The sequence below is a fragment of the Salvia hispanica genome, chromosome 1 (assembly GCF_023119035.1).
Source record: "Salvia hispanica cultivar TCC Black 2014 chromosome 1, UniMelb_Shisp_WGS_1.0, whole genome shotgun sequence".
In the NCBI taxonomy this organism is placed as follows: domain Eukaryota; kingdom Viridiplantae; phylum Streptophyta; class Magnoliopsida; order Lamiales; family Lamiaceae; genus Salvia; species Salvia hispanica.
Window position 1 is genome coordinate 24,689,329 of NC_062965.1, and position 18,147 is coordinate 24,707,475.

At 38.7% G+C, this 18,147-nt stretch overlaps 4 protein-coding genes across 4 annotated transcripts; 2 read left to right on the forward strand and 2 right to left on the reverse strand.

Annotated features, from left to right (window-relative positions):
• Positions 1 to 4,223: 4,223 nt before the first annotated feature.
• On the reverse strand, positions 4,224 to 7,272 carry LOC125206284 (pentatricopeptide repeat-containing protein At2g16880). The gene is made up of 2 exons (XM_048105561.1): positions 4,835 to 7,272; positions 4,224 to 4,623 (listed from the first exon to the last, which is right to left on the reverse strand). The coding sequence occupies exon 1, from the start codon at positions 7,239 to 7,241 to the stop codon at positions 4,884 to 4,886; it is 2,358 nt and encodes a 785-aa protein (XP_047961518.1). The 5' UTR covers positions 7,242 to 7,272; the 3' UTR covers positions 4,224 to 4,623; positions 4,835 to 4,883.
• A 941-nt stretch (positions 7,273 to 8,213) lies between these two features.
• On the forward strand, positions 8,214 to 11,104 carry LOC125206316 (zinc finger HIT domain-containing protein 2). Its single transcript, XM_048105591.1, has 5 exons — positions 8,214 to 8,423; positions 9,291 to 9,363; positions 9,516 to 9,669; positions 9,962 to 10,012; positions 10,091 to 11,104. The coding sequence occupies exons 1-5, from the start codon at positions 8,341 to 8,343 to the stop codon at positions 10,969 to 10,971; spliced, it is 1,242 nt and encodes a 413-aa protein (XP_047961548.1). The 5' UTR covers positions 8,214 to 8,340; the 3' UTR covers positions 10,972 to 11,104.
• An 849-nt stretch (positions 11,105 to 11,953) lies between these two features.
• LOC125191598 lies at positions 11,954 to 12,538 on the reverse strand. The gene has a single exon (XM_048088991.1). It carries the CDS (start codon positions 12,536 to 12,538, stop codon positions 11,954 to 11,956), a length of 585 nt encoding a protein of 194 aa, XP_047944948.1.
• A 1,566-nt stretch (positions 12,539 to 14,104) lies between these two features.
• Positions 14,105 to 18,081, forward strand: LOC125206308 (plant UBX domain-containing protein 10). Its single transcript, XM_048105583.1, has 4 exons — positions 14,105 to 15,057; positions 16,624 to 16,794; positions 16,919 to 17,122; positions 17,552 to 18,081. The coding sequence occupies exons 1-4, from the start codon at positions 14,278 to 14,280 to the stop codon at positions 17,777 to 17,779; spliced, it is 1,383 nt and encodes a 460-aa protein (XP_047961540.1). The 5' UTR covers positions 14,105 to 14,277; the 3' UTR covers positions 17,780 to 18,081.
• Positions 18,082 to 18,147: the final 66 nt, after the last annotated feature.

Here is an 18,147-nt window from a genome sequence, read left to right on the forward strand (position 1 = left end):
AAAGTTGCGAGTCAGACCAGATATTGAGCACACTTTATGGTTTTCTAATAATATGCGAAAGTTTTTATTATGTCCAACAATATAATTAGTGCATGTTTGGTAGGGTTGATAACTCATCTAGGGATGTAATTTTATGAACAAAAATATTTTTATTAACAAAAATGACATTTTTGTTCATAAAATTTCATCCCTAGATGAGTTATCACCCCTACCAAACATGGCCTTAGTGTTAATCGGTGGCTGGTGTGGGTGTAATTTTATGTAGGATTAATAGTGTTTATCTTAAAATTTTAGGGTATTTGTGAAGATGTCACAATGTTCAATATTTTCATGTCCTCAACTTAAATCGTGTATTCCACAAAATATCTAGTTATATAAAAGTTCCACCTCAAATATTGAAGTGGTGTCGGTTTAGCAAAAAATAATAGGAATGTTTTGTATCCAACTTTCATTTATGATTTATCCCTTAAAGGTGAGAACAATTTCAGTAATAAGTTAAAATCGAAGATATTTTTTGGAATATGCTAAAAGTTAAGGATTTGGTGGGAGTATTAATTTTTTTACTCTAAGATCTAGGAGTGGTAAAAAAAACTACTCCATAGCAACTATAAATATATTTACTATTCGGGCCCAAACAATTGCTCTAGTAAATAAGATGGTACTATCAAATTTTGATTCATCAAAAAGGATGATGAATGTGACAACATTAAAGGTTTATTTTATTGACAAAGTGGTAAATAAATCGTGACACACACATATATATCTCAAAGTTGGTTTGAGCATATATTGGATAATAAATCGACGATTTATTTGCACAAAAAATTCTTGAAGCTATTAGTTGAAGGCTTGATTATTACTTTTATATAAAACAATTAGATATTTTACGAGATAATTGTATTTTAAATCACAAAATTTCGGCTTAGACTTTTAAAACATTATAAGTAAGTATCCAAATATATGGAGTATTTAATATTCACAACACTCTTCTACTAGAACACGCAATTCCATTTATAATCTTGGGAAAATGTACATAGAGAGTGAATTGGCTTATCAAAATATATATTTAAAAATTGATGAAAGTATGACTTAACTATTTGATAAAGTACACTTTGTGATGACCTAGAAATTAAAATAATATATGTAAATAGAAGATAGTATTTGCTAGTGTAGCACACACTAGTTATAGAGGGAGTGATGAACTTATGATATAGGGCTATGAACTTAGCCACTTATAAGGTCTAAATCTATATTATTAAAATCAATATAGTAATGTAAGTTTGAGCAATATTTGAGGAAAACAAAAAATACTCGTTTAGTGTGAATATTAGAACTCTTTTAATATTAATCTATATTTATATTATTAAAAATCAATATAGTAATGCAAGTTTGAGCCATATTTGAGGAAAACAAAAATACCTAGTTTAGTGTGAATAGCACTCTTTTAATGATACGTGGAGTGAACAAAGTAAGTTTGGGCATGTGATATTTTAAGTTAAGTTTAATAGCTCATTATTTATATAATTTTTTTTAAAAAATAGAGACATAGAAGACGATTTAAAGAACATTACACTTGTTATCCATATGAAAATTCGAAAACTAGATAGAGATGCGATTATTGTGAGAAGGAAAGATAGTGAAAAGAAGAAAAAAAAAAGACAAATTTTAGTGGCTTCCTCTTTTTCTTTGGCGCTTGTTCCAACTTCTAGGCTCCAAGTAATCGGCAACTAGCATCCACTGCCTCTTCACAAGCTCTTCCATCCTAATTATTTATCGTAATCCACATCAAAATTCTAGATCTATTATTGTGAATGATGATTGAGGATATACTTATTTTATAATCAGTCAAGTGGTGTAAAAAAATCAATTATGCATGTGAAACATGCAAGGTGGCGTTCACACATGACCAACCACATATTTGTTCAAGTTGTGCATTAATGGTAGGAGACTTCTCAATTAATGAAAACTAGAAATTATCCTTTAAAATTGAAAATAGATAAAAGACACAAAAGTTTCACACATACATACAATGGGTATAGTTTCTTTTTTCTAAATAATTGCCAAGATCAAGAAATGAAATGAAAATTCATAGTACTCCAAATACAATGAACATTTTGCTCTTAATTGCACAATTTATATGCATGCATGCCTTAATGGAGTTTTTCAACCTTCATGGATCGACTGATGGCATAGTTGGTGTTCTGGATCCGCCATTATACATTCGCACATGTTTTTCCTTGAACTTCACCAAAATAGTTGTTTTCATTCTTACTACATTTCAATCTGAAATTATCTCCAATCAAAGTTCCTAGACGTAGAGTAAAAAATAATTTACAAGACATGAAATTTTTGCTGACAAATTATTAAGGTTATGATAGAGGAGGTGATGATGTCAAATTGTCAATCATGTCAACTCTTATCACCGGGGGGCCTAAAACTATAGCACATGTCCAAAATTTGATTGATTTAAATTAAAGTTTGAAATCCATATCAAGAACTAAGATAAGATTTATCATGTTTTTAGAGCTACACTCTTATTGGGAGCTGGACCTACCAACCCAAATTAAAGTTTTATGTTATTAATTCCTAATTTGCAACATTGTTTTACTAGAAAAGGTTGGTCTAACCAATTAGAAATTCACATTTCAAAAGAAAAACAAAAGTGACATATAAAAGGTAGCTACTAATAATTAAGAAATCATATTTTATTCTCAATACTTGGTAAACGACCTCTATTTGGAAAATTAATTGATGACATGATGGTTAGGCATATCAAATTAATTACATGTTCAAAATATGAAAAGTGTCATTAAAATAAGCATATTAATCTCCATGGATAAGGTAGGTAGAACTTTTCTTATTTCTCAAAATATTCCCCTTCTCCCCCAAAAAAATAGTCATTTCTTTTTATTACTTGATTTATCTATCTAAATTCATCACTTTCCATTCATAGCCATAAGCCAAGACTATTCCAGACGATGAGGTGCGTCTCAGTTAGTTGAACGCTTCTTCTCCATCTAGTAGGACGGGGTTCGAGTCAATGTGAGGGTAGTACGGAACTATTATAAATCCTTAAAGAAAAAGGTCGTGATTAAGTCTACGTGACATTTTCTAATATTAAATATAGTACATTGTACCTACCCAATTGAACAACATTCATAAAACTCAATGTGTTCGAATCCATTGAATCGAACTCCGTTGCCACGTTGGCGTTTGGTCAACGGTCACATCGCAAGGTCAAGTGCGTAAGAAACATGATGATAATCCATCACATTCAGTCATGGGATAAGGTAAAACCAAACGGGCCTGCAACGTATGGGCCCGTTTTCACATGCTAACGGGCCCTCGCATCATTTCACCTAATCAGACGAAATGTCGCTTTCTTATATACAACCCACGCTTGAAACTAATTATATTTCAATTGTTTTGACTTAGGAAATCATTTTTTAAGGATTGCTTATTGGAAATGAATTATTGCAATAATTATTTAGTCGCTTTTCGCAATTATTGTGAGGAAAGAAAAGTGGAGTTGTGCATTATTATACTTTTATTTTAGGATAATTTGATGGGCCCGGGTTACATTAAAGCACGAATTGTGGTAATTAAAGGTGGGGCACCATTATATTTGAGTTTAATGAGACAAATATTTGTAATATTAAATTTTAATGGATTAAGAATTCAAGAAGCCCGATATAGATTCAAGGTCTGCCAAGGCCCGAGCTAAAATTCACGTTGAGCCTATATAACTTATCGTACCAAAAATGTATTATTGAGATCGTATTTGGTATTTTTTTTGTTTCTTTTGTACACCTATACTATTTGTTTGTGCCTCCTAATTAAAATTGAATATATGTATATAATCCAATTTCTCAATAAAAAAAATTCAGTTGTATCCAGGTTTTTTTATTAATTTGATTCGGTGTTTGAACATGTATAATAAATACGAGTATAATTTAATTTTGAATAATTCTGCCAAGTTATATAAAAATAAAAAGTCGTTGGTTCCTACAAATGTAATAGTAATACTATAATCTTTAGTACTTATATATAAGCGATCTCATCATTGACTCAAAGAAAATATTACTGCTATTTTTCTTGCACTTAAAATTGATCTAATAATCTATATAAACATATATAACAAACTTTATACTGATCTCAATTCTCAAACATGCATTGAATAGCCAACAAACATTCAAAAGACAATGGATTTTGGGACAGATGAAAAATAAAGCCCAACAAAAAATAATAATAAACACATATGTTAGTATGTTACAACATCTTAAGGAATGTATTATTGTGAGGGAAAATATAATTGGGAAAACCTTTTTCTACCTTTTAAATTCTTCTTCCCCATTTTTCACGTTTCATACTTCCTGCAGCAGCATCACAGTTCCACTTTTTTCCCGGTGACGGTCATGCAACCGAGGCAAAAAATATCCGGTGCGCTAAACCTCTTCTTATCCTTCTTTACCCCGAGAGGCCGGAGTTTCCCCCAACCCCCTGAATCAGCCTTAAGTTGGAGGAAGGTGGGAAGGCGTTGATCCTGATGGGCATTGCTGCTCTAATTATCGCGTGCTGCTAGATTCCACCCCATCGGCTAACTCACTGACACAAGCTTCAGTTTGCCTATCGAAATTTTCCAGTGGCAGAAAAAATCAGATTGAGTAGCTCATGTGTCAAATGAATTGGCTAAAAAGCACTCAAATTATCTAAAGCTACAGACATTTAACAATATCTAAAGCTCTTCAAAATCATAACTTTATGAGTCAATTCCAAAATGCAGCAAAGGAGAAACTGATGAAAGAAAAAGCTATGAGAAGGGAGCTATATGCAGCACCTGATAAGGCATTGCTCGCCACGATTAACCAAGGAAGTGAAGCAACATATTATGAATCTGGCTTCAAGATCCTCTTTCTCCTCTTGATGAGCCCATTCATCAAAGAAATATATGAGAATTTATTCAGAGTGACACCCTTCTCGTTCTGTTCCAAAAATATACTCATTGCATCTTTGTATCTTCCTTCAGCGCATAGCTCGTCAATCTGTTGTGAATAAGCTATGGAACTCGAATCTGCTTCACCTGAAGCTTCTCCACGTACCACCACCTTTTGTTCGTCATCGCCCTGGTTTGATAAAACCACTACTTTATATCTCTCTGACATTTCTCTCAACAGTTCTTGAGCTTCTTCGATTTTTCCAGCATCATTAAGAGCACCAACAATGGCGTTGAGAGTATAGCTATCCGGTCCCAGTTTCTTTTCTTCCATTTGGGGAACAAGATTCAAAGCATCATCAAGTCGCCCGCCCTTGCATAAGGCTGCGATTAATGTATTGTAGGTAACAGCATCGAGGCTTTTCCCTTTCTCAATCCATGTATTGAAGAGCTTGATAGCTTTCTCGAGCATCCCTTCCTTGCATAGACCCCGAAGAAGAATGTTGCAAGTGTACATATCGGGCTTAAATGATTTGTTTTCAACCATGTTATTGTGAAATTGAAACGCTTGCTCCACGTTTCCCTCCCAACAGTAGCCATGTATGATAGTGTTGTACGTCGTTTCATCAGGGACAAGTCCGTTCTCCAATAGCTCGTTGAGTTTCTCTATTGCGAGTTTCGTCTTTCCCACCTTGCAAAGCCCCCCAATCACCGAATTATAGGTGATGGTGCTAGGAAGTATACCCTTTTCCTTCATTTCATCCCAGACCTGAATAGCTCTCTCTGCATTTTCTTCCTTGAAGTATCCGACTATAAGAGTGCCATAGCTCACTTCATCTACAATATAACCTCTCTTGTTTGCAGCACTCAGCAACTCATATGCATCATGAAGCTTCCTCTCCCGGCATAGATTATGTAAAGCTGTGTTAAGGGTCACCGTGTCCATCTTCAAACCTTTCCCACTCATCCTACTCATCATCTTAAAAGCTTCTGCCAGATCACCGGACTTGCAAAATCCGCTAATCAAAGTATTATACGTGACACAGTCCGGTGAAAATCCGGCCTCTTCCATCTGATCAACCATCTCCCTAGCCTCCTTCATCCGACCTTCCTTACAATACCACTTGATCATGATATTATGCGTCACCTCATTCGGCTGCACTCCCTTCTCCTTCATTTCATCCAACAGTTTCAGCGCCATCGGACTGTTCTTCTCTTCAAAACACACATTAATCAGCGTGTTGTAAGTGATCACATCGGGCATAAGTTTCAACCCTTCCATCTCGTCCCTGAGCCTAAACGCCTCGCCTATCTTCTTAGAGCTGCACAGCCCGTTGATCAGAGTGTTGTACGTCCAAACATCGGGGAGAAGATTATCCCGAGACATCAGTTCAACGATTTGGGTTGCATCCTTCAACCACCCCATCTTGCAGTATCCATAAACCAAGATGTTATACGTTCTCCTATTCGGGAAAAGCCCGTTGCCCTTCATTTCCAGCAACAAATCGCGCATATCGTGTAGTCTCCCCTTCTTAGACAATGCATCTAGAACAGTGTTATAGCTAGCATTATCTGGCTTAACCCTAAAATCAGGCTCCATTTTCTTCAACAATTGAATTGCATCGTTAAATTTATACTCGGAACAGTAGCCATTGATCAAAATGTTGAAAGTAACAACACTAGGAAAAACCCCCAATTTCACAGCATCATCAAAAATCTCTTTACAGAAATGGGTAGAGCGAGAGGAGAGATCCTTCTTTACCAGCGAGTCGAGCAATGTGTTGAGCGTGTGCAAATTAGGGCGGAGCTTGAGGCGCTTCATCTTTTTGAAGAGTTGCGCGGCGAGGTGGGGCCAGCCGGAGCGGCAGTAGGCGAAGATGCAGGTGTTGAGGAGGGTGGCGGAGGGCGGGCGGAGGGGGCGGGAGGGGTGGAGGAGGTGGCGGTGGAGGGGGTGGTGGGGGTGCTCGGAGAGAATTTGGGATTGGAGGAGGGTTTTGGCGTCGGCGAATTTGTGGTGGGAAATTAGAGAGGAGAGGAGGGAGAGGAGAGGGGGGAGGGGGAGGGGGGTGAGGGGGGCGGCGGATTGGGCCCAATTGAAGAAGGAGAGGAGGGCGGAGGGGTGGCGGTGGAGGGCGGAGGAGGAGAGGATGGAGTGGAAGATGTCGGGGGTTAGGTGGGGGAGGTAGGGGGTTAGGGCGACGTTGAGGGTGGATGTTGCGGGATTGACGGTTTTGAGGAAGGTGGTGATCGTGGAGATTAGCTCTGTGTGAGTTAGTAGCGGCGGCGGCGGTGGTTCTGCGGTGGTGGACATTGTTTTGGTTGGGTTTAGATTTTTGAAAGTGGAGGAGTTGTTTGGTTAAATAACTTTTTTCATTTTTATCAATAATCTTCCTACCTTCAACTATCAATATTCAATACTCTTTATTCTTTAATGATGTATATAAACACAAATTTTATTATGAAATGAATACAAAAATAGAAGGGATACTGTCATGAATTTTGTCTACATTTGAAAATTTTCAGAAATTTAAAATTAATCTAAAATATTATAAATTTTATTGTTTGTTATTTTTCAACTCAATCAAAATAAGATATTTTTGATAAAAAAAAAAAACTTATTTTATGTTAGACAATTGTTAAATGTTTTCGATATTTTAAATCACGTTTTAAGTTCGTGACAAGTATGATAGAAAGCTCGGAAAGCCACGTAAAGTTAATAGTGCCAAGTAGAATGAAAAATGCACGCAAATTAGTCGGATATGATGATTAATCTGCCATAGATCATAACAAACAAAATGTAAAATTTATGATATTTTAGACTAATTTAAGTTCGTGAGTAATACTAAAATATAACCGAAATTTATAATTTTAGGGGAAAATATCCTAAAATAGAAATAAAAGTTTAAACATAATTAAAATATTATAAGTAAAGATGGATATATTTCTCTAAATAATACCTTATGCATTGCCATATGGGCATTTTATTAAACAATGAATTCACATTTAACTTTCGGCTAATATTTGTAGCTGATTTTAGAGTCGAAAGGATGAAAAATAAGAAAAAGTAACGAGGGTAGTGATTTTTAGACGTAATGTACTAATTTGCAACACTAATCAAACTTTTTGTATGATATTTGTTAACTTAAAACATTTTTTACTCAATTGAAACATTGGTGAAACATTTCGTATGTACCGTGTAATTACCCCGCTTCGTCCACCAAACGCAGCCTTATATAAATAATCAATTACACACTCCATCTAAATTATAGAGCACATTCCCGGGGTTTCTAGTACTTGCGAAAACTCAAAAACTCCAGCGTATTTCTCCGGCCGTCGGCATATCCGCCGCCGTAGCATCGAGCTCGGGAATCTCAGTACGTAGATTTCGCATAAGTTTTCAGGTTTCTGAGATGTCGTCGGACGCTGTGGTAACGTCAGAGGCAACTTCTGGATCTTCGAATTTCAACTCTAACTCCCGCATAATCTGCCGTGTGTGAGTTCATCTGATTGCCTACCTGTTGAATTCAGTTTTTATTTAGATTTATTCTGCCAATTTGTTGGTTTTTCTGTCTACTGTCACCTACGCCTACATTTTTATCTGATTTTTTAGGTTTAATTTGCTCAAGCGTGGTTGATATGCTATCGCTGTAGAACTGTATGGTGTTAGTGTACCTCAATTTGATTGGAAATGAAAACCGGAACAAATTGAGATATTGGAAATGGTGAAAGTTAACTCGTTTGTGTGTAATTGCTACCACTTAAAATTGTATGTCTCTAGTCTCTTGTTATATGCAGTTTCAAGAAAACTGAGTAGATGTGCACTTAGTTTGTATATTTGGCTACTGATATAACTTGGTAAAACTGACATGATAGTTATGACATACGAATCAATCATCTTTCGTGTTCGTCGTTGCATAGCAGTGTTGCAATTTGCAATTAGTGTAGTGTATCATAAAAAAACAGAGCTAAAAGCATGTAGCTGATGGCGGCAAGTCATGTGAGTGTCGTCACCAATGCTTTAACAGGCATTGAGTTCCTGCATAACCATTCTTTGATTGGAACCCATTTTTTCCTTACCTTTAGTTCTTTTTGTTTGTTTTCTTATTGAAACTGATATCACTAGTCCAAGTGGGATATGCCACATTGGCTTTGTATGCTCTATAGATGACTTCATAGAGAAACTATGCAAGTTTACTTCACTTGTTTTATTTTTTACCACTTTTAAAACAACTGTTTTGTGGAGTATATTGTAGTAATAAAGCCCTTAGCCGTATATAGTACTCCATTTGTCTAGCTCTGAATTTCTCATTGTCCTAGTGATGGTTTTTAAAGTTACTTTGGATGACGTGTATTTTTGCAGATGTGAAAAGCAATTTTCTCAGTATACATGTCCACGGTGCAATATTCGTTATTGTTCTCTGCCTTGTTACAAGGTACTACTACTTATTCTATAAGATTCATAATAATATTTGTAGCTGATTTATTGGGATTCTGCAACTTTATGAGTATTAGATTTCTTAATGATTCTTCCATCCCTCACCTTTTCTAGTGAGGTTTAACATGTGTTTGTATGTTGTATCCTCAGTCGCATAGTCTACGCTGTACTGAGTCTTTTATGAGAGAGAATGTAATGGGAGGACTGCAACAAATGAAACCTGACGAGGAAAGCAAAGCTAGAATGTTGGATATACTTAAGCGACTCCATGAGGAAGAAGAGACAGATGGCTTCCATGAAGAAGGTATGTTGATCTTGTGCGGTTTATTATATTTCAGCATAATTCTGCAAATAAATTTTGTCTGAGATTGAAATCATGAGCATCGATGAACGTCTTATGTTTACCACTTAACTGAAGTTATCAATCTAAATACTTTTTTTTATCATTCTGAATCTCTGATTATCTAGTGCTGAAATGTTTCACATTGGTGCTGCATCCTTTATGTTGATAACCTTCTACATTCGATTATTTGAACTTAGTTAATCTACAGACCTGACAATATCTCTAATTGTTTGCACAATTTCATTTGTATCAGAGTTAAATCCATCCTCCTTGTCAGAAGAGACCATTCAGAAGATTATTTCTGGTATGTGTACACAATTCAAGGTTTCTCAGCAAAGATGTCAAACCCAAGTTGAGCCGATACTAATGTTTGTTCGTGCAGGTGGTACGCTAAGTTTAAATGATCTCTCTCTCGACGAAAGGAAACGCTTTGAGAGGGCTATTGCCTCGGGAGAGCTCAGTAAATTGATTGAACCATGGGAGCCATGGTGGTCAAGGCCTTCTGCCCAGTACATATCGCTTAGTTCAAATGGAACACAACTAGTTCAACCGATCATGAAAGAGGAATCGGGGGAGCATGATAACGAGGAAGGCAGCGATGAACTGGAGGATTTCCCACCAGGACCCGAGACTCCTCTCCCATCAGTCAGTAAACTGACTGCATCTGAACCTTCACCCCTGTTAGCTATCCACCTCATCGACATCATATATTCGTATTGCTTCACCCTCCGTCTCTACAACGGAGACTGGAAAGCAGATCCCCTGGAATCAGCAACAGTGGTGCTGAGCGTATCTTCTGTTTTGGATCAAAGCAAGCAACCCGAAACCGTATCTGAAGTGTTATCTCATTGCCTGGAAAAAACATGCTCCACAGCATACAAGCACATGGGGGGCTTACAATTTGGGCTGAGGCTTATAGACGATGTGATTCATCTCCTTCATCTCGGACGCAATGCTTTAATCTGCTTACTATGCGATATGCAGAGGCTAATCCAGGCTGCGGAGAGAGAGCTCAAGTCGGAGAAACTGCTCAAAACGAGGAAGGCCGAACTGAAGGCCAAGCTCAAGTCTGCTGACAGGAAGATCTACTTCATCACGTGTTGGGTGAACGAGCAGCCATCGGAAGCATGGACTTCATTGACAGCCCTACTGAACACGGAGAAGTCGTCTGCCATGGAATACGCGCAGAGCAAGAGAAGTGCTCCAAGAATGGAGGAGATCACAGAAAGAGGAGGTAGGCCTTTCATTAAGGAGGTCCTCTGAGCTGTTTCTCTCTTTAAATGAATATTTACACCACTATATTGTATGGAATTAATTTACTAGTATTAGACTAAGTTAACCCTGATCACATTAATTTAATCTTGATTATAAGAATATATTAGGAATCTTAATTTTACATATATTTGGATTGATGAAGAAATAGTCCCACTTTGAAGAGTAGACCATCTTTGATGAACAATTGTTTCTAGAAAGGAACACTTTTATTGAGCGTACTTTTACACACTTCTATGAAACGGACAAAGTACACTACTCCATTAAATATAGATATTTTGTTATCCTTTTGGGACTAGAGCCCCCCATTATTCTCATTTCCCAAGAGAATCAATCATTTTTTATTTTTTAGTATTTTTTATTTTCTTGCTACTGAAAAAGAAGTCCACCCTAATGATTCCAATTTTAACAGGAATAATCAATCATTTTTGAAGTCCACCCTAGTGATGTCAATTTCAATCGGGATCGTCGATCCGAAATGGTTAACCATTGTTTTGTATCGAACTATAATTGACATTGAAGTTTAGACGATTAAGTTTCATTTCCAAAAATAATGAAACCGTAAATTGCCGGTCCTTGGATGCCTTTACCCCATCCCAAATCCAGGCATTAAGTCCCCTCTACGTCATCATTCCTCTAAATTTAAGTCTCATGCTACAACTTCTCTAATCCTGCAAGTCATAACTCGGATCACAACTATTAAATTGCACTATTCACAACTCTAACATATTTTACTCGTAAAATATAATACGTTGAACAATTATAAAACCGGAAAAATTCATGTTCAGTCGAGAAAAAAGAAAATTACAAATCCTAGAAAAAAGAACTACTTTTTCTTCATTTGTGCGCGAAGGTATTTGATCATCTCACGGTGCAACTCGAGCTCGTACTCCGACATTGTCAAGGTATCCCTCGATGTCAACTCCGTCAGCTGGCCCATCCGCGACGTAATACTCATAACCGACATAGAGTCTTATATCTTATCCAGGGAAGGATTGGGCGGCGGCGGCATAACGGAGTGGCTCGCAGTTGCCTTTCCCTTTGCTTTCCTCTTTGCCGCCTTTGTGCCCATCGAACGGCTTTGAGTACCATGAGATGACAGGAAGAAGTCGTCGTCTGTCACGTTGAGGTCGATTGGTGGAGCTCCTTCGCTCGAAGAGTAGTGTCCGGCGGCGGATACTTTGGTTCTCTTCACCGCCGCTTCTGCCCCACCGGTGTACTTCGGGCTCTTCTCGACAAGCTTCCAAACATCGAAGTACTTGAAGTGCTTCTTCCCGTCAGCGAAGAAATCTGCCTTGTCCTTATCCACAAGGTCCATCTCGCTCTGCCCGCTCGGCCACATCCGGACTACGTTAGTCCACTTCCCATTCCACTTGTTCATCTCCACCTGGACCCGACCCCAATGCTTGCGTAGCTTCACGTAGGTATGCTCGAACGAGCCTTTAGGTCGACCGGCATTGTACTTCTCTGCAATCCGCTGCCAGAACATTTTGCCGCTTTGCTGGTTGCCAACCACAACGTCCTCAGAGACGTCGATGAAGTTCTTGGCCAGCCACATTGTCTCTTGCGGACTATACTTCTTCGGCACATCCTCATCCGCAACCTTGCCCTTGCCCCTCCCTTAAGCGAGCTCCATATCACTGATCTCGTACTCATCAATGCTAACTGGTGATTCCATGTTCATGTTGGTAGGCAACCCCGGACTAGGCGTTGCATTTGGGTCGGGCGTCGGCGGCACTTGCCAGTTGTGGGCGTTGACGAAATCGCCCATCTGTCGTTGGTCGTTGTTAAACCAATCCATAGAAGCTGGAAATGTTGGAATACAAGAGGATTGAAATTGAGTTTGTGTGGAAGTATATTAGAATGGACCACAACAAGTGTATAAATAGGCAAGCAAAATTAAAAAAAAATCGAGGAGACTTGCAGCCCGACCCGAATGCATCTAACGTCGGGCCGGGACTCACACGTTGCGGCACGACCGCCGCTAACCCTAAGTCGGGCCGGACCCCGGGAGCGGCCCAGGGATGCAACTACGTCCTCCGGACAGTCCCAGGCCGTGACGCGCCTCCGCCTAACGCTGCCCTCAGGCCGGGACTCGCACGTTGCGGCCCGGCCCACCTGCGTTGGGGATGCTCTTAGTCAGGGCTTGAGTCCTATTGACTTTATTTTTGAAATTTAATCTTTTCATAAATTTATCCATATTTTTATTAAATTGTCATGGAAATTCATTATTAATTATATAAATTTTAATTTATTTTCAATAAAATGTCATATATTATTCACTTTTATACTTTGCTCGGCAAGGACAAGGTTAGCGTACAAGGGCTTAAAAAGCCCATAAAAATAAATACTTTTCATTTTCATTCGTCATATAAAAGCAGTCAAAATTCATTGACGTCAACTTTTCTCTCATGAGATGGTGTCATTCTTCACTGATAATACTCCAATCACATTTTATTTTATACTTTATAATTACGCCTTAAAAATATTTGTGCAGTCTCCAAAGTGTCTTGACAAATTAGTACTACTCCCTTCGTACCTTCATAATTGAAGCGAAATTTTTCGGCGCGAAGTTTAAAAAAGAGATGTTGAGTGTGTTAAATAAATATATAAAAAAGTAAGAGAGGAAAAAAAAGTAGAGAGACAAAGTAGAAAGTGAATAAAATAGAGAAAATAAAGTAAGAGAGAGTAAAGTAAGAAAAAGAAAAAAAGTTACTCCCTCCGTTCCACAAAGATTGTCTCACTTTGACTGCGCACGAGTTTTAAAAAATGTAATGAAAAATGAGTTGAAAAAGTTAGTGGAATGTGGATCTACTTTTATATAGTATTAATTTTATAATAAAATGTGAGTAAGAAATGAGTTAAGTGAAATATGAAGTCTATTACCAAAAATAATAAAAGTGAAATGAGACAAATTTTGTGGGACGGGAATAAAAAAAAAAGAAAATCAGATGGAGGGAGTACCATACAAAATCGAATTCGAAGAAAATCGAAAAAATCGTCAATTTTGACCGGAACCGAAGACAATTCCCTTCTCTAATCCAACACGGCGATGGCAGTCCGGTAATTTCCACAGTAATCACCGACACAACCGTCATTTAACCATCCCCCTCTCTCCCCGTCGCCCATAATCAAAACCCCTCTTCACTCCCCTCCTTCTACACATTTCATCAAACAGTTTCTTCCAAATTCTTCGATCCCAAATCTCAAAAATCCCCTCTTCCACTTCACCCAATCACTTCACTCTCTCCCACTCCTGGAACCAATCGCACTCACAGACGCCGTCACTTCGCAGAAATGGGAGACGTGGCTGATAAATTGGCGTATTTCCAAGCAATCACGGGTTTAGAAGACGCCGATTTGTGCACCGAGATTCTCTCCGCTCACAATTGGGACCTCGAATCGGCCATCTCCTCAATCACCGCCCCCGACGGCAGCCGCCCCTCCTCCACCGACGCCTCCGCCGCCCCTACCACCGCTAATCCGGATGATCGGGATGGAGGTCTTGTTCTGGCCCCCAACGGCGGTAATCAGCCCCCTGGTTTAGCTTGGAAAGTCGTCACGCTTCCCTTCTCCATCATCTCCGGTAGCCTAGGGTTAATTTCTGGTGCGATTGGGTTCGGTCTGTGGGCGGCGGGAGGGGTTTTGTCCTACTCTCTCGGGATGGTTGGGCTGGGTGGTACGTCGCGCGGTGGAACGACGCCGTTGGTGACAATTTCGCCGGCGGTTTCTGAGGCGATGGATTTTGTGGCTAGCTTTGAGCTGGATTTTGGGAGGGTGAGGCCGCATTTTGTGACTGAGGGTTTCATGGACGCGCTGCAGAGGTCTCGCCATGAGTATAAGCTGTTGTTTGTTTACTTGCACTCGCCGGAGCATCCCGATACGCCGGCGTTTTGTGAAGGCACTCTGTGCAATGAGATGCTGGCGGCGTTTTTGAATGAGAATTTTGTGTCGTGGGGTGGGAGTGTGAAGGCCAGTGAAGGGTTTAAGATGAGTAATAGTCTGAAGGCGTCGAGATACCCTTTCTGTGCTGTGGTTATGGCTGCTACTAACCAGAGGATTGCATTGCTGCAGCAGGTAGATGATTTGAGCTTTTTCCTAGCACTCTCTTATGTTGAATTGTGTTTATAGGTGATTGTCTCTACTTGAAAGTTGATCTTTTCATGATTGTCTCTCTTATAGTAAAGAAATGTGTCTGTGATTTCTGTTTTTCTGAGTACTTGAATGGGAAAACAGACATTAGCTGGATTTGATTGGGCAAAATTTAGGACGTTTGTGTTTAGTGCTCTTTAAAATGCAACATGTCACCTGATGACATGAAGGGAAACCCCATCCCTCTCCTTTTTCATCTTTGGCAAGAGTTGCTAACCTCTGACCTCTTTTGGATCTTGTGTTACATGAAGCTGGTTAAGTTATCCACCAATTGTTACTCATATGTGTTCCCTTGGGTTATACAAGTACATGCTCTATTTTTAAGGTTTTTTTTTCTCTTCATGAAGATGATATGAGATATGCTAATATATTTGAAAGGCCAAGATTTAAACTCAATATTACACATTAGTGATGCTTCTTATGAGGTATCCGATGAAGGGATGATAGAGGTTAGGAAAGGGGAATGGTTAAGAGGGGAGTGTTTCAGCTTTGACCTCTGGCACATGAGATGCTGTCTTGCTTTTTGGTTGATTTGGAAAGGGAAGCTCTCAAGTGTGGTTGTGGATGGGGTTTGTTGTGGAAACTCTACTACTAATTTACAGCCCCTGTACGCTTCCTATCCTTTTTCTTGGCGGACTTTTCGGAGGTGGCATATCTGCACATAGTTTACAGGCTTTCAGCCCAAATTATTTCTTCTAACTGTTTTTACATAAACACTCCCAAGTTATTTTTATTTATACCCCAACATTCATATTGAGAGTCTTTCAACTCGTAGCACTGCTATCGTTTGCTCTTTTTAGGTTGTTACGAAATCACTGATGAGGCAGCACGTGTGATCTTTTGATGCATTTTATGAGGTGAAATGTTTTGTCACCGCAACTTTTTCTCTACTTGGAGATCTAGTATGGCGACATTCATATATGTTCATGTATCTTGCACTTGACCAAACAATCATCTAGACTTCTTCATTGTCTCTATATGTGTGCAATCCTCTGAGGAATTTATAACTGAGTGATACTTAATGATATAAAGTGAGATGCTTGTTTTAGGCTATCATTATATGTAAACACAAATGCAAAATGTTTTTCTATACACACTATTTGGATATGCTCTATATACACATTGGGATGGAAAATGTTCTGTACACCTTGATACAGAATATAATCCATCATTTAAATATGCATGCCTGCTATCCCTGGAGAGTTATCTTCCTAAGTGAAACTTAAGTATATACACTGGGATGTTTGTTCTGAAACATCTTTTTAGTTGTCTGGATATCTGTGTAAAGGTTATGTTGTGGGAAAATGAACAAACTAAATCGTGGGAAAAGGTGCACCAAACACTTCATTCTGTTCTCTAATTTTATTGATTTTCTAACTTGGTAGTCACTGCGCTGGTTATGACTTTATGACCTTCCCATTGACCACATTTTTGTCTCTTCTGGTCATTGCATAAGCTGGGTCTCATGTAATATTTTATTCACCTGTGCAGGTTGAGGGACCAAAATCCCCTGAAGAATTGTTAACAATATTGCAGAGGGTGCTTGAAGAAAGCGCTCCTGTGCTTGTCTCAGCAAGGGTAGAAGCTGAAGAAAGAAGAACCAATATTCGTCTTAGAGAGGAACAGGATGCTGCTTATCAGGCAGCACTTGAGGCCGATCAAGTATGCTTTTTCCTATAATTTTGTTGTTTTGTTTAAAAATAATGTATATTCTTTTTGTCTGTTGTTTATATCGTATGTCTAGTAGGACTATCACTTAATTATTTTTGTTAATGTTCTTTTCTAGGCCCGTGAGCGTCAGAGGAAAGAAGAGGAGGAGCGACTGGAACGTGAAGCTGCTGAAGCTGAGAGGAAAAGGAAGGAAGAGGAGGAGGCTCGTGAAAGAGCAGCACGAGAAGCTGCTGAGAGAGAAGCCGAATTAGCTAAGATGCGCGAGGCAAAAGCTTTAGCACTGGGTCCAGAACCTGAGAAAGGACCTGATGTTACTCAAGTAAGACTCATATTTTGTATTCTTTCCATTAAATTGGTAATTTAGTTGGTCTTCTGTTGTTTGGATTTGATTATGGGCACACCATCTGACGGGATGACACGAAACTTTCCCGTTTTTTACTTGCATCAATATCTGTTCTTAAGTTAATCATCCACTTTGTTCAATGTTTATCTCCAGAAGGGTATTGAAACAAATGTGCAAATAGTTATGGACTTATGATTGGTCTAGTATAGCCTCCAGTATATGACAATAGTATCTGCACCCTTCATACCAATGGAAAAATTGAAAGAAATGATTTTGCGGGAATCATATCTAATGGCGTATAGTTGGCCTTGTTTCGCTGAATATTTTACTATGTTCAGTTTCTATGGTCTAAATGTTATGTATTATACTTCATGACATCGTATTCAATTATCTTCAACGTATCAGGTGTTGGTGCGTTTTCCATCTGGAGATCGCAAGGGGAGGAGGTTTCACTGCACAGCAACAATACAATCTTTATACGACTATGTCGACTCCTTAGGGTGCTTGGATGTCAACGGCTACACCCTGGTCTCCAACTTCCCCCGCACTGTTTATGGCGAAGACAAGCTATCTTCGTCACTGAAAGAAGCAGGATTGCATCCGCAGGCCAGCCTCTTCGTGGAGATCAAATAACTATCCATGGATGATGAACCCACATTGACTGGCATTTGGATGATACATTTTTGTGGCTGTGACTATATTGGCATTCACATGGGAAAAACTGGATCAAATAAGTGTCCAGTCGTCGTATATAGTGTTTTCAAAAAATAGATGCTGCAGTTTCTTTCATAAGTTGTTAGGTCAGTTTATGAGATTCTCAGACATTGAAAATTCATTTTGGCTGATATGTGTATCTTCATGTATTCAAGGATTTGTATCTGCAGCACTTACCTTTACCCTTTTATTGTTCAGTTTTATCGGTGATTTGAAAACTAGTCTGAGCTATTTTGATTTCTTTGAAAGTACTCTCTCCGTTAGCCAAGAAAATTCTGTTCGTTTGC